We start from the raw sequence: 26,288 nt of genomic DNA, 5'->3' as shown, positions 1-26,288 counted from the left end.
ATTTTTCCATTATTGTATTGGACAGTAAGAGATTAAAAATATAGCCTTGTCGGATTCCCGTGTGTAGTTGAAAATACTCATGTTTAACTTTCTATTATGACACAAGATTTTCCTCCTTTTACATTCCTTTCTTCTTAACTCTGACACCATCTGTCTTCAATAAAATGGGAGCCAGCTGTTCGCTGTTGATAGCTGTATTTCTAAATTAAAGTGCTTACCAAATTTGAATCCAAGATCTGAATGTGCAGATACTGTTTAGATGAGAATTGTTACATTAGTCCGTCTGTTATTCTAGTACCACATTGATCTATCCTTCCAATCAGTGTTTCAGCGTGTTCCTATCTTTAGTAAGTAGCATTGGGCAAATTGGGCTGATTCATCTGTGAGGCATGGTCTAAGTATACTTGGTTCAGCGTTAGCATGTGGGAAAGGACTAGATATTTTTACGATTCTGGGGTGTCTCAGCAAGCTGATACTTATTTTTGGAAGATTGCCATCTTGTGCTCTGGAAGCTAAGATTTCATTATAAAAATATGACGTCTCTATCTCTTATGATGGCAAGATAACGTCTAAATCATGAACCAAAGTAATAGCTATGTCCCCTTGAATCTGCAGGCAACCTGAAACAGTAGCTCTGAGAAGCAAGAAATTCTCCAAATGCTAGCAATAATGTGTTGATTCTGAAGCCTAGTGTCAACACCACTGAATATTTCAGTAAGGATCAAAAGCATGCTAGAAAGAAGATAAAATCTGTACAATCAACTGTGAGTGGCATCTCATTTTGGTGTCACACGTGTGCAGAGCTTGAGATTAAATCACTTATTTTTCCACTCTGACCCCTGTCTGGTAGAATGTTTGATCCAGGAACATATGTGCCTTTGGAATGAATGACAATCAGCTGATGTCACTGCATCTTGAACGAGAAAGAAAAGGGATGATCATATTATTAAGACCTGTACAATCTACTACTGGAGGTTCCTTGATTTGTCAACTAAAGTGAATGAAGCTTATTATGTGCACAGAGCTTATGAATACCATTACTTTTCGCACCTGCCAAATTTTATCCCTGGTAAACAGGCACTACAATTAAACAAGTAGTTAGTTTGATTAAATAGTGTAGTGTTAGAAATAAATAGGTATCTAATCCTTCCAAGCCTATCAGTAAATGTTGGTAAATGTTGACATAACCCTACATGCTAACAGACAAAAAAGTATTTCTATAGGTAACAATAGAAATATACAGATAGGCAAAGTAAGAAAAATGCTTCTTGAGAACTTACTAGTTTGATTTATGGATACTTACTTTGTATATTTTGACATGTGATGTTGACAATTCGTTTCAACAGTTATGAAGCTTTAAGTTTTTAAATCTCAACATCTACTGGTATTCACGAATTGTTGTCTGACCACCACCATAATTTCCAGCAACTGTGAAAATTTAAAATGATAAAAATAAAAAAGCTTAAAACCCATAATTTTGCACAGTTGTGAAAATTTAACCTGATAAAATGGAAAAAAATGCTTAAAAATAAACATTGATATTATCCATCAAGAAATAAAAGTTGAATTCTGCTAAGCCAAGAAATAAAATATACAAAATGTCAAATCTGATGATAGAAATATTTCTGTCCATATTCTAAACCTCAGCCTTATAATACATTCCAAAAATGCCACACAATTATATTAAACTGATGCAGCGATAGTGCAGATCTTACAAAGAACTCCATTTAAGGAGAAGTCTTGCTAAGTGGTAAATTCGTTTCATATGCTTTTAACATTAATTAGCAGTCCATCTAAGGATACTAGTGATCTGTGTTCTTATGTAGCACCAACATAGTATCGTATTTTACAGCAGTGTGATCATAGTCAAACTTCTCATCCTTTATCCTGTTACTCCTCCTCTGGCTATTGCTATCCAACATCTGTCTACCTATTTAATCTAGAAAGGAATGTCTTTGGCAGGCATGTAGAAATGCTTGAAAAATTTTTCAGAGTAGAACTACATATGGAATCATAGAAATTTTAAATGGGAAAAACCTTTTAGCTTATTATCAATTTGTAATGCAACCATTGCTGCAAGGTTTGGGCACAATGTACATAATTAAAAGATTCACACATTTTTCATGAAATGAAACTGAGTTAATTTTTAGTTGGTTGTCTTTTGGCAGACAGCTGCTGCTACTGATATGAGTTTCCAGGAACAGTGGTAAATCCATCATGCATCACCTTGAAAGCTAGAGGGCAAATGCCCTCAATGGAGGGTAAAGTCACAGCTCTAGCCAGTCCTTCTTAATATTTACTACTGCCTACCAACATTGCCTCCATCTTACCTGTGGAGAGTGATCCAACTACCTTTCCTCCAGGCCCTCACAGAGCTCTTCCTAGGTTGATGAGGCTCCATACTTCTCTGACTACAGCATTTTGCCTTATATTCTGGGCTGAGCAGTCTTTATTACTTCTTTATCTTATTTCACTGCCCGTTGAGCCATGGAATAATTCTACTTGCATCACCACCTCTTCCCCTAGTACAAATGCTTGTCATCCAAAGGTTGTGTTATAATGACAGTATATATCCATGCTTCAGGGGCAAGTGTCTGACAAGTAAGCAGCAGATTAGCAAAAACTAAAAAAGTATCTAAAGTGCTATATATATATATACAAGGTTGTAATTGTGTGATGTCTTCTGGAATCTTGAGGGAAAATTAATTCAAAAGCCCATAATATGTCCATTTTAAAAACATTGTAGTTCTCATATCTAAGATGTTCTAAATTCCATTTAAACATTGTATGTGATGCATGTCCGATAAAAACAGCTTAATTCATAGGAGAGTTTTCAACCTCTCAAAGCTATTAAAATTTCAAGCATCCCAAATCCCTGAGCCAGAATTAATAGAAGCTTTGGATACATTATTAAACATAAACAAACAGACGGCATGGCTACTGTATTGATTTTGCATCTATTAGATTAAATCCTTAGATTCTGCTATTGCTGTCACAGGATTTCTGATTTCAGATGTGTAGGTTTCTTGGTTTGGTTTTTACAATAGAGTACATGATGACATGAATACATATATATTAAACTAAATGGGAGAGGATGGTTTGTTACACAATTTGAAAGCAGATCCCTCTTTAAAAAAAAAAAAATCCAGATTACCTTCTTCTTCTTTCACGTCTTGTCCCTGCCTTACCCAAAGTGATAAACTTCACCCATTTCAAAATGAAAAGCGAAGTACTTTGTAATAAATCAAATAAATAAATCAACCTTTGTCTCAATACTTTATCATATTTCTTGTTCTTTTCCTGCCTTGTTACTGGGTTTTCTGTTCTTCCATAGTTCCTGTGCTTTTTGTCATCCTTTCTTTGGATTTTCTCAGTCTGTACTCTGGTTACTCTTCCCAAAACCCAGCACTATTTCTTTCTACAATATATTCCCTCTTTCTTCTACCATCTCTTCTCTGTCCCTACTTTCATGCTTCTATTTGAGCCTTTTTCTCACCTTACCTTATTTAATTCCCACAACTCTTCCTTTCCCCCCACCTTAACTCAAGATTCTTCTTCCTTTCTCCCCACTTAGTGGCTTCTTTGACTAAGTTATTAGAGTCATGTGCACTTGCGGAACATTAGGTGCGAATACAGCTGCTTCACCTGGCCTTAAACACAATTGCAGTCTTATCTATTAATGTGAAAATTTCTATCCCGTAACTAGCTGGTAATTTTTTTTCAACTGTAAAGAAGTCTAACAGCTGGGCCTTATTTATAAAGCTCAAATCCAAATACATCCCCAATATTTGACTGGATTCAGATTTGGGTTAGGCCCATCTCTAAGAGCGTCTTTGATTTTACAAAGCCGCTATGATTAATCTCAGGTAAAATAAATACACATTCATCGTTTTATCTTTTCCTGATTTTTGGAAGCGAGAATCAAAAAAGATACTCAAGGTTTCCTGGAAGCAGACCCTTCCAAAGATATCCTTGTTTAAGATACAAAATCCTTCCATTGAATTGACTCCTTATCCACTTGCTCAGTGTCTGCTGGTCTCCCCTCCCTTCCCTGCACACCCCAGCCCCATCTCTGCCACCTCTATATCTGTCCACTGAGGCCTAGAGCGTCCAGAACTGCAGAGTCTTCAAGTGTCAGGAGTAATCTAAAAAAGGTTAATTAAGTCCTCCCAGAAAGAAGAGCCATGGAGTGGCCTAAAGAAAGGGATCCGTGTAATGTATTGATCGCCTATGTCTGCTCTTCCCTGTTTGTATTATAGTTTTCCCACTGAACTGCTGGAAGTCAGGGCATAAGTAGAAACTGAGCAACCAGGGAAGCACTATTGTCTGCTAAGGCCCAGTAGCAGCAGTTGTGGTGCACAGGGTTTTGTCTAGCTGCCCATTAAAAATAAGCCCCTTAGACTCATGGACCCTTAAGTATCATTGTGACGCTGGAATGTAAGGCCCATTAACGCCTTATCCTCAAGACATCTGTGTGTGTGTGAACTCTCAGGGTTTTAAATGGAAGTTTGACAAGTGGAGGCAGTGTGTGAGGTTTATTGATTTAAATATGTCAGTTACTTCGCTTGTTTTTCCTTCTCAATGTCAGAATGACTTTGTCCACATTATGAGCTGGTTAGTGTCCGATTGTTAATTTTGTAAATAAAACTTGATCATGAATTAGGCAAGGACCAAAAAGAATTTTCGGGTTTTTTTTTCTTGATATTTGATTATTTTAAGGCCAAGTTGACCATGTTGAAAATTAATGTGTGGGTTGAGTCTTTATGAACCTGGTTTCAACGTGTGTTTAAACAAAACAAAACAAAAAAATTGAGGTTCATTATATAAATGCTGATGCAACCTTGCTCTAGGAATGCCAACATTTGTGATTGTAAAATAATGATGAATGTATTAATTCAGACATCCATCTTGGAAAAAACACAGTAAATATAGATTAGGTTGGAGGAGCTGTTGAAAGCACTCAGAACATACAACTGATACTCAGATGTTGTTAATTTGTGATATCAAGCACCATGTGTATTGTGGGAGGTGCTGTTTCAATATTTGTTTTCACTACAGAAATGAAAGTCGGGTGAATTATAGAGTTCTGGTTCTCTGAAATTCCATTTAAAATTGGCATTAGAATTTAAGACATAGTTGGCTACATTTGTGCACTGGCAAAGGTCCCTTTGGATATAAAAACTCCAAATCATGAAATAAAGCTTTTAGAGCACCTAAAGTTTCAAATGGTTACAAGAACTACATACCATAATAAAAATAGCTAAATTTCAATTATATTTAGTATGGTTCTTTGTAAAGATATATGTAGAACAATTACTTTGGGGACTTTTTCTAATATTACATAGGCTATATTTCCAAAGAATTACAATTTTTGCCTGAGTAAAAACATCCATTCTCATGCTTCTTAAGTTGCACATCCATTCTCACACTACATAACAATATATATCAGGTAAAAGGCATGAAAGAAATATATAGCACTGTATACCACTGCTTTACAACAGTAAATTTGTGTAAACTGCTCTAGTGCTAATGTCAGGTTTACCTTTTTCTAAGTGTACTGAAAGATTAAATTGCTTATGTGAGTTATTGTAAGTAAACTGATGTGATAAGCTGAGAAATGGGAAATAGCGGCGAGTGTTGGTAGGGGAGCAGAAGAGATGGGGGCAGTGTATAAAGAAACAAGGGCAACAAGAAGGGGTGGGCATTGTTGGAAAAGGCATTAAAGGTGAGGTCAAAAAGATGTGGGAGCTAGTGGAGAGTATCAAGAGTGTGTGTGTGTGTGGGGGGGGGGGGGGTCATCAAAAATTAAGGTAGATGAACTTAGTGGCTGTGTATTTGTGTGGCCTGGCGGGAACAGGTAAAGATGTTAGAGGGGTCCTACTGGAGAAGGTTACAATAATCAAGACAGTAGATGAGGACTGGGGCAAGAATTTTAGCTCTCTGAATGGAGAAGAAAGTCTGGATCTTGAAAATGTGATGGAGGAAGAAGCCGCCAGATTTGAATATGGACTGCACATACACAGAGGAGAGTGTAAGCACTGGAAGATGACTGCCAAGTTAAAGGCCTAAGTGTAAGGAAGGACATAGGCGCCGACTTCTATTGCCGCTAGTGGGTGCTCGACCCCCCCTCTGCCCCTGCCCCGACTCCACCCTTGCCCCGCCCCTCCTGCCCCCGCCCCTTCCCCAAAGTCCCCGTCCCAACTCCGCCCCCTTCCTGCCCCCTATTCCGACTCTTTCCCCAAATCCCTGCTCCGGCCCCACCTCTTCCCCACCTCCTCCCCTGAGCACACCACGTTCCTGCTCCTCCCCCCTCCCTCCTGGAGTTTGCTACAGCTGTTTGATGGTGGCAAGGGCTGGGAGGTAGGTGGAGGAGTGGGGACGCGGTGTGCTCAGGGGAGGAGGTGGAGGAGGAGGTGAAGCGGGGCGGGGAGCTTGGCTGCCGGTGGAGGTGAAGCGGGGCGGGGAGCTTGGCTGCCGGAGCCTATCAGAAAGGATGATGGTGTTTGTCAGTAATGAGAGAGACTGGAGTTGAGAGGATTTGGGAGGGAAGATCAGGAGTTCAGTTTTGACTGTGTTAAGTTTAAGTTGATGGTGAGACATCCAGGAGGACATATTAATCTTTTTTGTCTTAATATTGCCTATCCCAAGTGTTCAAAAATAATGTCTGCCTTCCCTCCCCCCAAATCATAATCATGGCTTTCAAATAATGAAATGTATTAAACAAACCAGTGAAACAAACCAAACAAACAATATTATGGGTTCTTTTTATTTGCCTTCTTGTTTTTGAACCTTGAGGTTGTACTCAAGCAACATTCATGCTTTTCTCTACAACCATGATTGCTAGAAATATTTTAAAATGAAAACTTAGATTTTCACATATTGGCATGTCTCCAGGAGCCTTGTGATAAAATTGCGAGAGTTGGCAGCACTGCAAGCTGTACACCTGTAATACACCTTTAGATGCTGTAATAATAATAGTGGGTTTGAAATTTGAGTGTAATTATACCTCTAACTAGCACCATACTGAAAACAGATACACATCTGCTGAGACAACCAAACCAGTTGAGGTGTGCTTAGCCAGGCCCAAGTCATGTTATTTGTTCTAATATAACTGTATAGCTTTAAATATAGATTATCTATTGAGGCTGCTAGTTAATGTGCCTCTGTCATGTTCAACATTTCAAGAACTACACTTCAAAGGGATTGTATTTTTAAATAACATTTTAGTCTCTGGTATGATGCCTTACAGTTTGAAAACTTTTCAGCAAAGTGAGGAAAGTAAATACAATCACATTTGGCCTGTCAGTATTAATTTTCCACAAGCTATTTGGAATTATTTCGTATTCTGTTTTAATGAAATATTTTAAGTTCCTTTGGTGAATAGATAGCTACAGCTTTAGATGCAAGTATTGCTTGCTCTGCCTATATGTGCTGTCATACAAATGTGTGGTTTCCAAACTAAGTTTATATCCAGGTATGAAGTGGACTTCGTCTATGAAGGACCATGCAGATTCCTAGCTTTTAGCTCCATGCAGTGAAGAAGATAAAAATGGCAGTAACAGTGTAGTGCTTATTATACTGTGAGTAATTCCTCCAGTAACTACAGGTTTGGAGATAGAGAGGAATTGCACACTCATCCATTCATTACTTGAAAGACAGATGAATATATGAATTTGTCCAACAATATAGCAGGATGAATTGCAGAGATTGCAATGGCTTAAATTCCTTTGAAAATAAAAGGAATAAGATTATATACACACGACTCTTTCCATAGCTAGCATTTGCATAATTGTTGCTGCAATTCTGAGAAATAATCTTCCTATTAAAATGTTTGTACAGTTTGGTTAATCCACAGCCTGGTTGTAGCTGTCATGCATGGGGATTTTTTATATTCATCTGTTGAAAGGAGAAAGCAATCTAGCTTCACCTTTTTTGCTGCATGACATGAGACTGTACAGAGACACAGAAGCAGACATTCTTTTCCCGTAATTAATCAATAGATGAGCAGAATGAAGCTCTCTTAATAGGAAATCTTACTTAACTCGCAATATTGTGCTTAATGTGGTATCAGCAGTTTGAGTAAAGTGGAGGAACACCTCCCAAAACGTACATTCATAGGAAGGCTTGCTGAGCATTTCCGAGATCAAGCAATCAGAGCTGCCTTTTCACCCAGAGCCTCGGGCTTGCTCCATGTTACACTTAACATGGAATGGAGTGCATACCTAATAGGAAAGGAGATTTTATGGAGCGTATAATGAATATTCCTAAGGCTTATTTGCCTTATCAGAATAAGGGGAACAGTTATAGCATGATTTCAGGGGTCTATACAGTCAATGGCACAGCCATTCTCTGGAGGCTACAGGCAAAGACATTGTTTACATGTGAATATTTATATATCATCATTTGCTGCTGGTAACCTTTTATTATTTATTATTCTCCACATGTTTGTATTTTTCTTTGTTTCCCTTTTCCCTTATGCTGTTTACTGTGTGTGGGGGAGGCAGGGGGGATTTCAAATCACACTCTTAAAACTGCTTTCCGTTTATGTTGAATCTCTATCTTTCTCCCTTGCAAGATAAAGAAATGAAAATTCTGTTAGACTATTAAATATAGATGGAATTAGAACAGTAATAAATTTCCTTGCAACAGTTAGTGAGCAGTTTGCTATTATGTTAATTGTTAGCTAACAAATGGTTTACTTAAGGTTAATTAAATGATAGTTTTGCAGAACTACATTAGGGATTATTGTCTGCCTACAAAATAGGTGGAGGAGATTAACTGATTTTTTTAATGTATCAGCTGTTGTGGTCATATAATCCATCCTCTTTTCCTCCACTGCCACCCAACAAATCAGAGTATAATTGTTAGTTCCAGTGGGTACTATAAAAGTGGATGTGTGGGTTGTTGCTATCTGGTAAATGCAGAAGACGTTATTCATAATATAATATATGTATTATTTATTCACATCTCTCTAAAGAAGAATCCACATTGTTCTAGGCAGTTTCCAAACATTCAAGAAGGAACTCATGGAACTTGCTGTTGAAGGGCACTTTAAATCCTTTAAAGCCAAACTTTGTATTCAGAATCATGCACATAATTCCCATTCTGGATATCTTGCTTGTGTAAGTGCTGTAAAATTGCTCCCAATGGGAATTGTATTTAAGAGCAAAATTTCACCTGTAAAGTGTACCTTGTAAAACTCTAGTGACTTCCACTCATAGTGTGGGAATGGTATCTAGTGAGCTTCTTATGTTATGTGAGTGCTCCTTTGTACATTTTTCCCTTCTATAAAGTTTACCTGCTTAACTATCTCTGAAAGTGCTATTAAAATAAAGCACCATAAAGTATATAACAGATGCACAGCACATCTTTAGCTAAATGTGGCAGTGACACAGAACAGTCCTTGCTTTTCTTTTCATTCTCAATGGATGTACATCAGCTGGCAATATTAGCAGACACTGTGTGAACCATGTTGGCAAATTGGGTCCTACATAGATATCAAGATTCTTTTATCTCATGTTGGCATGGAATAGTAGCCAGTAGTATTGTAATTTTTTTTCTCTTCTGGACAGGTTGGCAACGGATTACTCTGGCACATTATCCTTGCTGGCAATTGTACAGCATTAAAAAAATTTGACCCCTCAGATGCAATGGATTATGTATTACATTCGGCTGTTGAGGACATGTTGGAAGGAGAGGGAAAGAAGGATACTAATTAGTGTTGCAGATAAACAGTTTTGCTTGTAATCCTTCATATGATGTACATGATACCTGAGGGAAATATGTTCTTTTGTTGGACTAGGAAGTGGACTAAGAATTGAAATGAAAAGGAAATGAGCCCTTCAGAATTCAATTTGCCTTAACACCACCACGCACCAATCATCCAACAGTTCACAGAAATTATGAAAGTTTTGACATTGATCGGGCCCAAAGATATCAAAATTTACAGAAAAACTGAAGGTTAAAAAAATAGTTTTTATGACCACTATAATAAAGAGCTTTTAGTGCAATTTTTCCACTTATGGAGCAGTAGAATCATGTAATGCTGACATTGCAATGGATTAGGAGAATCAGGTATGTAGGGAAGTTTGAAAATAAAATCTGCAAGATTTTTTGTGTCCCTGTGTTAAATAGCTCTCCTTACACTGTTAGCCAAAATGTAGAAACTTAAAGCTTGTCCTATAAAACAGCTGAAGAAAAATAATTTTTAAGTGAGTTACATTAAAAGATCCAGAAATCAATAGTAATCAAAAGCAAAACATAATTTGCATGTAAAGAACATATTTTTAAAATGGGTTCAAAATACCAACCTCCTTTGCTCACAGGAATTATTTAACACAGAGAGCTCTATTGTAGAAGAGAGGAACATTGAACAATGATGATTTAGGGAAGGTCATTGGTTTAGATCAGAAATGACAGGAGACAGATTAGATAAGAACAGTTCAGCTCCTTCCAGCAGAGATGAGAAAATGGTTTTCAATAACTGTTGAAAAAATAAATGATGTCCCAATCACTCTGACTTGCATCAACCAGTGAAGCCTTGTTACCCAATATCATTGTCAAAAATTGGTTCTTGAAAATGATATCTTAAGCTTGTCCAAACTGTAATGTGGATGAGGTCAGAGTATATAATGCAGGTTCTTGAATTAATGAACTAAGACTTGGTGTAATGGGGCTTGGAGGACCAGGCTGCCTAGTGATTGGAGCGCTTTATTTCCAAACCTCAGCTTGGTTGAGGTGCCTTTAGTCTTTAAGGCTGGGAGGAGGTAGGGGAGCCCAGGCCCGCCCACTCCACCTAGTTCCAGTCCAGGGCCCTGTGTAAGTCAACTCCTGAGTAGGGGAGCTCCCAGCAGGGAATCCATGTCCGCTGCCCTGGGCTATTTCTTACTGCTGTCCCTTCAGTTTGGGGTGTGGACCAAGCTTGTTTCTAGTAGTGTCCTGTTGTGGTCTCAGGTTCTTCTCGGTGGGACAGCTGTAAGTTAGGTGCGGTCAACTGCACAAGGTCTCTGTGCTTTGGTTACCCAATTCTGTCCTAGGCCAGTGCTCCTACATAAGAACATAAGAATGGCCATACTGGGTCAGATCAAAGGTCCACTTAGCCCAGTATCCTGTCTTCTGACAGTGGCCAATGTCAGGTGCCCCAGAGGGAATGAACAGTAATCATCAAGTGATCCATCCCGTCGCCCATTCCCAGCATCTGGCAAACAGAAGCTAGGGACACCGTCCCTGTCCATCTTGGCTAATAGCCATTGATGGACCTATTCTCCATGAATTTACCTAGTTATTTTTTGGACTCTGTTACTTTTGGCAAGAAGTTCCACAGGTTGACTGTGTTGTGTGAAAAAAACCTTTTTTTGTTTGTTTTGAATCTACTACCTATTGATTTCATTTGGTGACCCTTAGTTCTTGTGTTATCAGAAGAAGTAAATAACACTTCCTTATTTACTTTCTTCACACCCATCATGATTTTATAAACCTCTATCATATTCACCCTTAATCATCTTTTTTCCAAACTGAAAAGTCCCAGTGTTATTAATCTCGCCTTATATGGCAACCATTCCATATCCCTAATAATTTTTGTTCCCCTTTTCTGAACCTTTTCCAATTCTAATATACCTTTTTTGAGATGGGGCGACCACATCTGCATGCAGTATTCAAGATGTGGGCGTACCATGGATTTATATAGAGGCAATGTGATCTTTTCTGTCTTATTATCTGTCCCTTTCTTGATGATTCCCAACATTCTGTTCGCTTTTTTGACTGCTGCTGCACATTGAGTGGATGTTTTCACAGAACTATCCACAATGACTTCAATATTTCTTTCTTGAGTGGTAACAGCTAATTTAGATCCCATCATTTTTTATGTATAGTTGGGATTATGTTTTCCAACATTCATTACTTTGCATTTATCAACATTGAATCTCCTAGGCCTCATCCTCTGTCTCCTCTGGCCCGGGAGATGGTATTTGTTCCCCGGTGGCTGCCTTATCTGGCAGGCTAGTGGTCCTTCCCCTTAGGTAGGGAGGCAGCTAACTTCTGCCTCTTAGCCAGTCAGCCCCAAACTGAGCCAGGTTCTCTCCTTCTTTCTCCCCTTTAGGTTTGGCATTGGCTACAGGCAGGTATGATAGGGCAAGGCTAGCTGGGCCCAAAGGCTTTCTTTAACTCCTTCTGTGCTGGTGAGTGGTTTCTCTGCTTCATCACACTTTGTATTAAAGCACTTATCTGCTTTTTAAAATATGTCCACACTTCGGGGCAAACAATAAGCACTAATTAAATTCTCCGAAGTCCTGTCCCAGCAGGCAATATTTGTATGCCCTAAAGCCTATATAAAATCTGGGATGGATTCTTTGGGGACAGATTTTTCTTTGGTTGTTATATAGTCCAGATTAGGATGCTATAGGAGATCTTTCCAGGATATTATATCATGCATGAATAGGGCATTAATGCAAACTCTGTTGTGGGTTATTATTTGGACAAAATGAGCTACCCAAAGTAGTAAGCAAACATATCACTACCATTAATAGATTCATAGATTCTAGGACTGGAAGGGACCTCGAGAGGTCATCGAGTCCAGTCCCCTGCCCACATGGCAGGACCAAATACTGTCTAGACCATCCCTGATAGACATTTATCTAACCTACTCTTAAATATCTCCAGAGATGGAGATTCCACAACCTCCCTAGGCAATTTATTCCAGTGTTTAACCACCCTGACAGTTAGAAACTTTTTCCTAATGTTCAACCTAGACCTCCCTTGCTGCAGTTTAAACCCATTGCTTCTTGTTCTATGTAGTATGATACATTATTTGTTCAGTTATTTTCAGTGGTGAAACTGTGTGTGTGTATGCACATATTAAATACTAGTAATAGTATAAATGTGTTACACTGCAGTGTATATATTGCAAGCAAGTCAGTCAAATTCACATATACTTGCAACTCTCTTGAAGTCAAGAGAGAATTTTGCCCAATAGTTAGGCATATGTTTGTACCGTACAAAGGTATATGTTATGGATGGTCAGACCTCACCTAAAGATGTATTCATTTAAGATTCTGATCCTGCAACTGGCTTAGCATTGGCAGAACCTGGTACTTACATGGAGCTCATTTTAAGATCGGGGCCTTAATTAGTATATACAGTACCTGTCCCAACTGTGTAAGCAGTGCAGATCTATCTTGTAGTTTTGTTTGTTTGTTTGTTTGTTTAAGAACTGTCTGGAGTTGTGATTGAGTAAGATGTGGTTGACACACTTCATAGCTTGTGCAGGTCAAGCTTATTGCACACATATGATCTCCTTGAATCCCTCCATCCCACCCTGCAGGCCACCCTCTCATGACCCACCTCCTCTTTCATGCTTGGGGGTCTGTGTGCCCCCCTCATTCCACCTCACCCATGGCCTGGGCTCTGTCTCCTCTGTCCAACCCTGACCAGCCAGATGCCAGGGGTCCCCCCCCCATCTCTCCCTTACACTGATAGTTCTGTGTGCCCCCCATGCCCTACTCCTCCCCACACATGAAAACAGTTGGGCTACTGGGGTGAAAAGGGTAAAAACTATACAACAAAGACCAGTGAGGTAAATCTGATCAGTCCCTTATCCCAAAAGAGGTTTATAGAACCAAGTTATGCGTATTCGATGTTGTGAATGTCATGGTGCAAAGTGTAGGCACTGTCAGGACCTCAAACTCCATCCATTCAACTGGGTGACATCCAACCCCTAACTAATCTTATCTGGGGAGAAGAAAAGGACACAACTGTGTAACAAAATATAAACCATAACACAATTTAGATGAGGTTATGTAGTGTTTCTTTAGTTTTTATTACTATTATTCAAATAAAGACTAAGACTAACTCTTGGAGGGTGGGAGTTGGTTGTGTTCAGTGGGAATTGCTGGTGCTCAGAAGTAGGATCCCAATTTAGCAAAACAAAAATCAATGTTTAGCGGCTCCTTGTTGACTTCATCCTAAAACACCTTTACCACCAAAAAATAATTGATGTCTCTGTTAAAGTGCTTAGATCCTCATTCAACAAAGCACTTAAAGATGTGCTTAACTTTAAGCATGTGCCTAAATCTCATTGTACTCATGTTCAAGGTCAAGATTTTCAAAGGTGATTAGTGATTCTGAGTGCCTTAGTTTTTGGCTGCCCAACTAGAGAAATCTGAAAGGAGTTGGCTTTTCAGAAATTGGGTGCTTAGCACTTTCTGAAAGTCAGGACACTCCAGGTGTCTCAAGTTGAGCACCCAAAATCACTAGTCACTATTAAGAAAAACATTAAAAGGTACCCTTCAGTTCCTTTAGTAAAGATATTCTGGAATGAGGCAATGGCCAACAAGGAGCAACTAAACTTGCATTTTGAGATTTTTAAATAATTAAACATAAATTCTGAGAAGCATATAATTTCCCAGATGAGTTGTAATGGTTCCTCTGTTCTATCAGACAAATATGTACCTAATTTTGAAAACACGCATTCTTTTTCTAATAGTTGTAAAGGCTGAGAAAAATCAAAAACAACATTCTGTCACAGAACTCTATTTTCAGGAATTTTTCTGGTCAATAAATTTTGTTTCATGTAAGTCTTTCCTAATTCACAGGTTAGTGACCTGATAAGGAATAATGTCTCTTGAGAGACATTGGGTTTTAGGTAAATTTAGCTGTTTGAACTTGTGAACCAGATCATAGTATTTAGGATCCACAAAGTACTTGGCAGTGGGAAAAGTACTATTAGATCATCGAGTCTATATCCCGGAAGTCTCCCAGACAGAGGATATATTAAATATTAAATTGTTTCTAAACTTGATTTTAACCAAAAGGCAGAGGAGAGGTGAACTCTGCAGTAACAAGTTTTGTTTTAGCTTCGTTAAAAAGCAATAGTGGCATGAGTAGATAGACATTATGCTGTATGACATTTTTATTACAGGCTCCAGTCCAAATTACAAATAAAAGTTACCAAATTTTATTTTTAAAAAGCTATTTAGAGGCACAGTACTGTGCTGTGTATGAAAATAAAAACCCATTGGAAGCCACAAAACATCTTTTTTAACTCACAGCATGAAAAACATCTGATGTCTTTTTATTCAAAATACGTAGTACGAGACATCATTTAAAACTTGATCTTGATGCCCAAACTGTCAATCCGTGGACTTAGGTTTTAGGTGAGAAAATGGTGACATTACCATAATTAAGTTCAACTTGTGCACAGTTGAATGAAAGAGAGAGGACCACATTCATCCCTGGCGTAACTCCATTGCAGTTATCCATGATTAAATCAATGATGTTACATCAGAGATGGGTTTAGCCCATAGCGTGTAGTGAGTGACACTAGGCAAGTGAGTTAATCTCTGTGTGTCACAGTTTCCTTATCTGGAAAATGGAGTTGTTGATATTGACATCCTTTATGAAGTACTTTGAGATCTACTAATGAAAAGTGCATAATAGTAGCGTGGTGGTAGTGGTGGTATTATTTTTATTATATGTATCATAATCAAGAAAAATTGTTTGGATTTGAAGTGGGAACCTTTGGCTAAAAAAAAGCATAGTCTTCAGATAGACCTGTATGAAAATAATACACACCGCTGGCGAAACCAATAGGAGTAGGGAAGTGTTCATAGGTTCATACTAAAATAAACCTTTTTTGGTTCTTACACCACACATTTATTTTCAATACTTCTGTTCTTTTTAATGGATTTTATAACACTTATCAAGTTTGTGCTGTTGTTGCTCTGTGATGTTTTACAAAAACAAAACAAAACAGCATATGTGTGTGTGGGGAAATTGTGGGTACAAGACATTTTTTTTTTCTGTGAAGTATATGTGTGTGAAATGTACTCCCTGGCCGCTAACACAAGATGAAATTCTGCTATCTCACTCAAGTTGAGTATTCTCTGACTCCATGAGTAGTCTCATTGCTTTCCACGGGGAAGAGGTACCACTGTTTGTGAGTAAGAATGGCAGAATCTAGCTCCTAGAAATCCAACTAGGGTCATATCTTGATTACTTTATCAGTGATCTCCTTAGGAATTTATCAGAATGTCAAACTGTGGCATAGGTGTCAAAGTCTAGGACAAGGGGGAATGCAGCTTTGACTGGTCTGATGTAAAGTGGATTCATGGTTCAGTGTTGTGGATTCAAAGCTGAACTGTGGGCTGGAAATCTCTCACTCCTGGGTGTGTGAGTGAAGTGAAGTTGTGCATTCAGAAAAATTGTGGGAAAGGAGCTACTGAACAGCAGAAACCTGATAGATCCATGGAGCTCATCAACAGAAGGTCAGGTAGTTTTGTTTTCTTATATTTAATAGAATATAAAATGATGGGCCAGATCCATGGACATGCTGCAAATTATTTGTGCCAGCGATGCAGATGTGTATACTTGGCAGACTCAGCCAATGTGGAAATTCTCCAGTGGTGTCTGGCTCCTGCTCTATCCCTCTGCTGGCCTCTAGCTACAATGCCCCCCTTCCCTTTAGTTGATCCTGAGTTGTTTCTTGTGGACTTTTGGCAAAAGGCATAAGAATGAGCAGCATTAGAGCACTCCTGGTCTGTGAAGCTGCAAAGGTGGCCAAAGGCTGCCTTTGTCCTACCCTTTGTCTCATCTGTACCAGTCTGGAAGCTTGGCCAGTCTGGAAGCTCTGGGAAGAGTAATGGATGGGACATCACTGGCATAGTGGCTGTTGTGGGGGAAAGGGTGATTACTGTATACACTCCTTCATAAGCCGAGTATTTTTGGTAAAAAAGTGACGCATCAAAGAGCGGGGGTGGGCTTATAAATGGGTTCTAAATTGAACCACCATAGCGCCAAAATCTCTTGATCTGTTTTTGGAGAGATTTCAGCCCCAAATAGCAGAAAATTAATCAGATAAGATCTTTCTGCAAGATTTCTACCATTTTGAGCTGCAGGAGATTCAAAGTCAAGCCCAGCTTCTACTGTAGGATCTCTCCCCTGTCCAAAGTCACCTGGATCCAGGAATTAAAATCCACACACTTCCCTTAAAAGAGCGAAATGGGACTTGAGTTTCTAGCCCAGAGGATGCTCCATTTTGAATGTGAATTTTTAGTCTGGTTTGTGGGGACATTTGGTATATTGAATCCTAAATTTTGAGGGGATTTTGTTGAAATAATTTTTTGGTCTCTTTTAACAGCTTTTTTCTCCCTAAGTACCAATAAGAAATTAATTGGAAAACCTCAGTGAAAACCAAAAGCAATAGTTATAAACATTTTATCCTGCTTCAATGCACTGTAGGTGGCTTTCCACAGCATGGGAGGGAGAATCATAAATAAGGATAAGAAAAATGTTGGGTTTGGAGGTTTGTCTTGCCTTCTTCCCCAGTAACCTGAACCTTACCTCTCCCCCTATTCTTCTCTGATTCTATCTTTCTCTCAGTATCACAGTTATATCATGCACTCTCATACACTGAGCTGGTTCTCTTCTGACTTGGTATCTTTACCTTTTCCCAGTAGTTCAAAACACCTTGATGTATCCATCACTAATAGAGAACATACACCAACGTATTACTTGCTTCCATGACTACGAGTAATGTCTGCAGGGTGTTTTAGTCATGTTTGCCTTGGTGCTTTATTCTTTTATAACAGAGTATTATTTTGCTATTTATTTAAGTACTAACTTCAACCTACAAACAAAAATATCAGTGGGATCTTCATTGTTAATTTTGCTGTACAGATGTAAAATTGATAGTTACAACAGGATGTAAAATCTGTGGTGGTATTATATCAGTGGAAATAGATTCAGCTGCAGTTATGTGACCTGCCCGCCAAATGCTACACTAATAGCAAACAAGGACAGATGAGGCTCGGACTAGCTGAATGCAGCTAGTTTATTTGGAGACTGTTTGGTTTTTACATTCATTTTTTTGGGTTGTGTTTATTTTGGGAGAGGGGTGTCATTCTTAGCTTGCGGGGGGGGGGGGGGGGAGGGAAACAACAGGAAATCAGAGATCAAGTTGCATGTTAGCCAAGAGGGGAATAAGTTAATTCTGTTATCTAATCCTAGCTGTATAACAGATTTTCAAGGGTATTCTGCTAATGCCTCTTTAACATCAGTTCAGAAATTTGTAGGGGAGCAGGAGAAAGGGTGTGGGAAAAGATGAGAACTTCAGCGGTTAACAGACCTACAGCTGAGTATGTGTTTTATAGCCTGTGACTTTAAAAGGAGAATGAGATCAAAATTAAATCCAATAGCATGATTTTGTGTCTGTGTCAGTGTATGTCCATACCCCTGGATCCTATACACAGGCCCAAATCTGCCACCCTTATTCTGGTTGAGCAGTCCCATTGCTTTCCATTGGGAAAAGCAGTAGCTTTTTGTGAGTAAGTGTGGCAAGATGTAGCCTCTAGAAATCAAACTGATGCCCTATCTTGTTAACTTTATCAGTGAGCCCCTTTGGAATTGATCTGAAAGTTTAGCTATGGAAGAGAGGTGACAAAAGCGAATACATGGTATCTGTGGAAACTATTTGGAGATTTTAAAGAAATGGAATAAAATAAGCCCCCATGAATTATTTCATATGAAGAAGAATAGTTGCTGATCTTTCTATTTGGTTGCAGGTTTTTTGGAGCATTTTCAAACTAATAGTGACTTTTTTCATGTTCTGTGCTGCTGGGTATTTCTCAAGATGTCTGTTAGATGTAAAATACACTGTTTCCTTCCCCCACTTCCCCAGTACATTTAAAGGTGGAATTGCTGATGGTGCCACATGAGTCAGCTTTTAATTTTAACAAAAGCTTTCCCACATCATTTTTACTGTAACACACATAAAGATACAACAATGTTCCATATTGTTAAAAAATGAATAATCCAGTTCTCAAATTGGCAAAATAAGAAGCATTAGCATGGCCCCAGAATCATAGAATATCAGGGTTGGAAGGGACCTCAGGAGGTCATCTAGTCCAACCCCCTGCTCAAAGCAGGACCAATCCCCAGACAGATTTTTGCCCTGGATCCCTAAATCGCCCCTCTTAAGGATTAAACTCACAACCCTGGGTTTAGCAGGCTAATGCTCAAACCACTGAGCTATCCCTGAGCTATGATACAGTCCAGCTTATTCTCAACAAGCATCACTGAGAAGTGGGTGTGTGGCACAGTATCTGTTTAATAACCCCCATTTAAATACTGACAAAAATGAAAAATTCTACAGCCTATTTATACCCTGGGATGGTGGCAGAACCCACCAAAGGTGCAGAGGGGCCACCTTGGCAGATGAGGGAGGGGCCAGAGAGTTAAGTGATTATGGGAGACAAAGAATTAAAAAAAATAGGGAAAGAGGTGCAGGTCACAGGTCAAAATGAGGGAACCAGAAGGAGAGAGAGTGAATCCAAATGATGCCCTGAGAAGTACAAGAAGTCAATGGATGCCCCAGAGGAACTCATCCATGCTCACATCCAGGAAAATGGAACAGAAAAAGGCCATCTAGTCACAGAAAACTCCTGTCTAGCTTCCTCCTCTTGGATCAATGGATGGCCAGTGCCAGGAGGAGGTTAACAGGAAGTCTCAAGACTTTGGGGGTTACAGATGGGGTTGACAGCCCTGCAGACTGGCATACTGCAAACTCCCCCACTAGGAAGTGGCAGGCGAAAGTCAACTTTTCAGATGTTCAGGAATGACCAGTGATCTGGGGTTCCTCCATTTTTGGGGACCCAACTTGAGACGTGGGCTGATTAAAAGAAGAATTGAACAGGCACTCTCTGAAATTTTCAGTGTCCTGTAGTTACTGCCTTCTGTTTTCAAATTCCATATTTCTAAACATTTCCATACAAACCTGAAAAACAGGTAGGTGTGGACTTACTTGCCTAATTGCATGATAGATGAGGGATTTGCAAACACAATCTAGGTGTCCACTTTTCAAAACCATGCTTATAAATGTTTGTTTGTAAATATATAACTATTTCAATATAAAAACAATGTCTCTTGTTTACTTAGGTAATGATACTTACAGTTGAATTCAGATTAGAAAGATAAATTCTCAAACATTCCAAAATGAGAATTTGGATTCTTATTAATGAAAAGGATTCTTGAGCACCTTAAAATATCTGATGAAAAGTTATTCTTAGAACATGAAATGAATTAGCAGGAAACTTATTTAAAAACCAGAACCAAACTCTCTCTTTCATAGAACTAAATCAACTAGATGAATGTTACTGCCAGGGTAGGGCAAAAAGGAAACATGTTTTATTCATGTAGCAAGCTGCTATTTCACACTCATGCAAGTAAAACTACATGTGAACTAACAGCTGCTCTCAGACAGATTGCTGTGTGTCATAATCTGCTAAGGGAGCACAGCTGGAGAAATGTGCACAACATTTTCATCTGTAAATCTAACAAACTTGGAAAGCATTTAGTCTGTATATGTAATACCAATGGTGTTTACCAAGGGTTTTCCCTTGCGTATGTGGAGAAAATGACTTAGGTCTTTAGGCTGCACTCCAGTGAATGCTCTAGAAAGCCCCATGATTCTCAAGAGATGGATATCTATCTAAAGCACAGACCTTCACTGTCTCATGGTATCATGCAAATTATTTTACTACAGTCGTGACTGATTAGTATATGTCCTTTATATGTCTATAGCAAGCTGAAAAATCCATTCTGTAGTGTGAACACCATTTTTATTGTAAATTGTACTCTTCACTTTTGTACTGTAGCCTCCATCTTGGGCTGGAAATCTCAGGAGGTGTTAAAAGAAATTCCTACACCTAGCAGTGGGACTAACAATGAGGGAAGTCCTCAAACTTGAGGATCCTCTATTCTGATAGGTTCAACCTAGAACAGTAGGCTGGCAGCAATCCAGGAGAACTGTGGTGGGGCTGGAGCTAAGTAACTAATCACCCTGCAACAGCAAGATTGAGCAGGAGGAGTGGGAAGAAGCAGCATCCTGGGATCTGGAAAGGCTCCATAAACCAAAAGACTCTAAGTGGTGAGGACATCGAAGGCTTTGCATGCAAGTGTTTGTTTTTGCCTAGATCTGTAACTCTTGTGATATGTCTGTGAGTAAAGTGTGTGTGATTTATAAGTGCCTTTTTGCAAAGTCTCTGTGATGATTGATATAACTGTCACATGATCCCCATGCAGTTAAACTGATCTTGGGGCCTAGGGCAGCTGGACCATGGATCCCACATCTCTAGAAGGGGATGTATATTAGTGGTGTACAAGTACTAAACAGGGGGTCTGTACCTTGGGAGTGTGCCAGATAGGCTGGACTTTGAGATATTGTATAGACACTTGTCAGACCATAAGCTTGTTGCACACAGGATTCAGAGTTTGGGTCTAATACAGCATCCTGGTGTCTGAACACAAGGGGAAACTCAGCCAGAGCTGTACTGAGAGTACCTAAGCTTACTTAAGTCATAAAATCATTTAGGCTAGCTCATTAAATGATCTGAACTTGCAAAGTGACAATGGTACTTGCATTCACAATCTCTATGGTATTCAATGGGAGTTGAGGGTATGCAATCACCTAGGACTGGACCCTAATTTACAATTTAAATGCATTTTAATTACTAACCCTTAAATTCAATAGTAAGTATAGTATAGTGCAAAATATTTGCTATTTAAGTACTGTCCCTTGACAAAGTAAATATTTGGTGGCTTCTGTCTACTAAGTAGGAAGTTCAAATTATATGGTAATACTTTTGTATTCACTGTGGGGGACAGAGATATGGTAGGCAGACATGAATAGCACATGGTATATGTGTTGCAATGGATATATTTCTTGGCCGGTGCGAGCAGTCACCTGTATTATGGCAATCTTAAATTCACATCTTATAGAAGCCGAACACAATGATAATCAGGCGTACTCATGGATTCCTGAGCTCCGCAACAAACTCGCTTTCTATTCCAACATACACTCATCTACAATGCATGCATCTGGTTTCTCAGTCACACCGAAATGCAAAATCTTGACCCCTGAATAGAGCTAGATAGAAATATATGCTGAATAGACATAAATGTAACAGTAAAGCCCATAATATGTTGTTTGCATCAGAGAAAGATACAGAGCCAAAGTTGAGAGATGGAATTAAGGGTTGGGGGAGGAGGGTGGTAAGAGATGAGGGGATGAAGATGTGAATACTGCCTTAACTAATGATTTCCCTTTTTTTTCTGGTGACTGTATTGATAGGAAATCCATTTGAACATCCTTGATTCTAACTTGAGAGTTTGGGGTGAAAATATTCTTGTTTGTTTTTTTCTTTAAATAGTGGAGTGGTGTTAGGTGTTTGTTCATTGGAATCAAGGGAAAATGGAGTATGGTAGTGGAAATTTACTGTGAAATATGGACAGAAGCACATGAGAGGCTTGTCTCCATCTGTTCACCCTCCAGTAGGAACTCTTCTAACTCTGTTACCACCATGCTCAACCTTTTTCTATCCAGTCCATGACGTATAGAGTTGGTGAGGATGCCTTTGAGGAATACAGTTATGGAGGTAGTGTGGGCAGTGTCAAAGAAGGAGGCATTTTTATTCCTCCTTTAAGTGCAATTATCAATGCATCCTTAACTATGGAGTAACTAGTCCCTCTCCATAATAGTGGCAATACCTTTTTTACTTTATTACTCGTCTCCGCCAAAGTATTACCTTAGGAACTTAGTCTGGACTGACAACATTCCAACATGTACAAAGGGCCCTTTCTACGTTCGATATTTCCACTGGTGTTGCTCAGCTCACCTGAGCTTTTGAGGAACCAAGCAAGTGTGGGCCATAGTAGATTTCAATCAATGTAGTCAACACCAGTGCAATTTTTCTAGTATCTCCCTCCCTATAGGGCTGATTTTGTCTTCAGCCTCCCCGATAGTCATAGAGGTCTCTAGAAAGAGTGGAATTGATGTGGTTCTGCAGAACAAGGTGAGGAAGGATTTTGGGGCCCCACACAGCTGCTATATGCCCCTGTTGCCAAGGTGAGTTTGAGGAACTGGGTTAGGAGCCGGGCATGGAAGTGCTGCTGTATGCACTGTCCGGTGGCAGAGTGCACCAGACAACAGGGAGCTACAGCTGTCTCAGGGATTCACTCAGGATTGTCAAGCAGCTCTGCAGCCTGCTCCATTGTCTGAGAGGATGTTTTGTTTCAACCCAGCCCCTGCAGAGCTTCTCCGTGCATATCTTGGTGATTTGGACTGTGCTCTGTTAGCAGGATTTGTTCCTGCTTTTTAAAGTGCTGAGCAAGAGAGGAGGTTATAGCTGAACGAATTAAGCCTGAAAAAATTTGTAAGCATTAATCATGCAACGTATAAATTGAGAAATATAAGCTTGTTGCACGCATCCTGTTAATTACTATATTAGGCCAAATGGAGCTATACCTTTTCATGTTGATGAATGATAAATGACTGCCACCCATCTAGGGTTACCATACATCTGGGTTTTTCCAGACAAAGCCTCTTTTTTGAGCCTCTATCTGGAGGGGATTTTCAAAAACAACAGGAAATGTCCAAGGTTTTTGCAGAGCAGACAAGCTATGGCTCAAAAAGAGCCCTGATTGGTCCGCTTCCGATAGTTACCCCCCCTTCAGTCGATAGATCCATTCCCCTGCAATCCGCAACTGCCAGATCCCACCCACTCAGGCCCCCTGTCTCAGCCCCAGGGAGGCACTGATTAACGGGTGTTGCTATGTCCTGGGCTTTTGCCAGCTGCCCTGTCACAGTGACATGGAGTGACACTGCCCCCTTCTTCCAGTGAGTACCACTGCTACAGATATCCCTCCAGCATCCCTAATTGTACCCCGCTCCAATTTCCCCTGCCCCCTCAACTCCCCCCCCTTTCAGGCAGTGTCCTATTTTGGGGAACCTGAAATATGGTAACCCTATACCTATCAGCATTAACTGTAGCTATAGATTGGCATGGCTATTTTAGATTTGCAAATATTTGTGGATACACTGAGGGGTCCCAGGTGAGAAGAATGTACATGTGTCAGGATGGCCAGAAAGCAACAATTCCATTTTGTGAAAAATTTAGAGGTTCTGGAATTTTTCATTCCACATCAGAACAAAACTGAGATGTTCCTTTTTTTTTTTTTTTTTTTTTTGCAAAGATTGCCCTACCATATCCCAGTGATTAAAGACCCACTTGGGATGTGGGGACTGAGGTTCAAGGCCCTCCTTTCAAGCAGGCAAGACTTGAAGCTGGGTTTCCCACATCCCAGGTGAGTGCCATAATCACTGGATATTATGGATTGGGTCTGTCTGTTGTTCGATGACAAATTCCATCCTGGACCCGAGAAACTTCCTGATGAAAATTTCATTGAAACAGATATGTTTCTGTGGGGAAAGTTCAGTTTTGACAAATTGGCCTTTTTCAAAGAGAAGCCATTTTGTCAGAAAATTCCTGACCAGCTCTATAAGTGAGTTATCTGAGAGGGTTAGCCAAGCAAGCTAACTTTACAAGCCATTAGTCTAGTAGATAAACATGTAATCAGTGCAATATTCCTATATATACTTGGGATTTAATGAATAAATGATTCATCTGTTTTGCCTTTAGCAACCTCGCACAAAGTACATAGCCATATCCACCTTCTCATAAATATGCAGCAGTTTCTTTGAGCAGAAGTCTGCATCATGTTACACCGTCTTGGCAGAGTACTGTTACATTTGCATATAAGATGTGGTATAAAAGAAATGCAAATTGGTGTATTTGAAATCTTGTAAAGGAAAGCATTGTTCAGCAGTAAGAGCTTCCTGGCAGGTAATTGATCACGCATAAATATTTACATATTATACAGCAATAGGCTGAGACTTTTAAGTGAAAGAAAACATCTCCATAGTGACTTTAATGTTTTCCCTAATGTTATATGTTTTTCTTTGTAAGTAAATAATGCATGCTGTGTTGTCTTCTTGAATGCTTTGGGTTTCTTGCCTGTTGAACATTAGTGCTATAAATGACTGTGTGTGGCTCTGTATAGGCCCTGATTCAGCAGAGCACTTAAGTTTGTGCATAAGTTCTTTGCTAAATCAGGGCCACAATATGGAGGAGTACAGTTGTGTGTGTTGTATATACTGTTCTTTTTCAAAGTTGCTTATTGATAGTCTCACTTGAGGGATACTATGGCCTTTTAAGTTGGGAGCAGAGACCTGGATGCCAGTTAAACTGGGTACAGTGCAACTTTGGCAAATGGATTTCCAAAGTTGGTGCTGGATGCATAGCATCGCACTTAGAGACTGGGCCCAAAGATCCTTTGCCATCAGCTGGGGTTTCAGGCAGCTCTACTGCTTTTTGCAGGACTAGACAATGATGATTGGGCACCCGTTTACTTTCTTCATCTTTGTTATTGTTTTGGTTTAGCTTTCTTCCTAACCAGGCTGTGAGGGCCACTAAAAGATGAAATATGTTTTAACTGACACTTAAATCATCTCTTGAAAATTCCTCTGGTGATTCCTGGTTAACTGAAAACATTTGAGATTCCCTCTTTCTGAGACATCATTGAAAATAACAATCCATTGGGTCACCGAATGATGCATTCTGGAATGTCTTCAGCAAACCAAAGAGGGGAAAGGATTTTGAAGGATGTAAATTGAAACCTGTCCTTGTGGTTAATGGCACTGTAACAGGGTAGCTCGCCCCTTCGAATGAAACTGGGCTCAGCAATCCTGTTCCAGTCCAAGTGCCACCCTAGTTTGGTGTAATAAGGAGGGTGGGGCTGCCCTTGGGAGTTAGAAATATGAGTTCAGAAGCCTGAGAGGGGAGTTGAGAACCCAGAGTCCAGAGAGAGAGCGTTCAGAACCCAGAGTTCAGAGAGAGCTTAAAGAGAGAGAGCGTTCAGAACCCAGAGTTTAGAAAGGGAGAGAGTCCAGAGACCTGCGAATAAAGAGAGCTCAGAGGAAGAGCTGAAAGCTTCAGGGAGGGGATGCTCTTGAAGAAGGGAGCAGTGAGATTTCCCTGGTTGAGCAGTGGAACCAGATAAGCTGATGAAAGCAGGAGGCTTTCAAGGATTCACCTACAAACTTCCCAGCCAGAGATGGCTGAAGGCAGAGTAACAGAGGGAGATCCTGCTGGGTCTTTGAGCGGGAGAGTTGAGGGGGGCCAGAAAGTGCTGAAGCCCGAGAATAGCAGAGGGAAATTCTGCTGGGTCTCTGAGTGGGAGAGTTGATGGGAGCCAGAGAGGGCTGAAGGCTGTGGAAATAATGGAGTGGTGAGCACAGTGATGTCTCGAGGCAACAGCTGGTACGCTACCTTTGAAGGAAACGGCAGAGAGATACCCCAGTTAGACGGGCTGGGTAAGTCATAGTGAGAGACTCTGGAGCTGTCCATGGAAGCTGGGATGAGGCATGGTGAGAGATGCTGGAGTCATATCTGGAGCTGAGC

General features: G+C 39.8%; 1 protein-coding gene across 3 annotated transcripts in view; it reads left to right on the top strand.

Moving 5' to 3' along the window:
* The window catches only part of GRID2 (glutamate ionotropic receptor delta type subunit 2), a 1,049,702-nt gene that overhangs the window by 526,621 nt on the left and 496,793 nt on the right, over positions 1–26,288 (top strand). Inside the window, exon 1 of one of the 3 annotated variants that reach the window (XM_065596093.1) lies at positions 8,294–8,412. The exons of the other annotated variants lie outside the window; for them this stretch is intronic. Coding sequence (XP_065452165.1) covers positions 8,334–8,412 — 79 coding nt within the window. The 5' untranslated portion in view covers positions 8,294–8,333. Of the gene's footprint in view, positions 1–8,293; positions 8,413–26,288 lie in introns of those variants that run through there. 3 annotated transcript variants of the gene reach the window in all.

The sequence above is a fragment of the Chrysemys picta genome, chromosome 5, assembly GCF_011386835.1.
Source record: "Chrysemys picta bellii isolate R12L10 chromosome 5, ASM1138683v2, whole genome shotgun sequence".
Taxonomy (NCBI): domain Eukaryota; kingdom Metazoa; phylum Chordata; order Testudines; family Emydidae; genus Chrysemys; species Chrysemys picta.
Note: the sequence above shows the minus strand (reverse complement) of the source record. Positions and strands in the feature narration are given on the sequence as shown.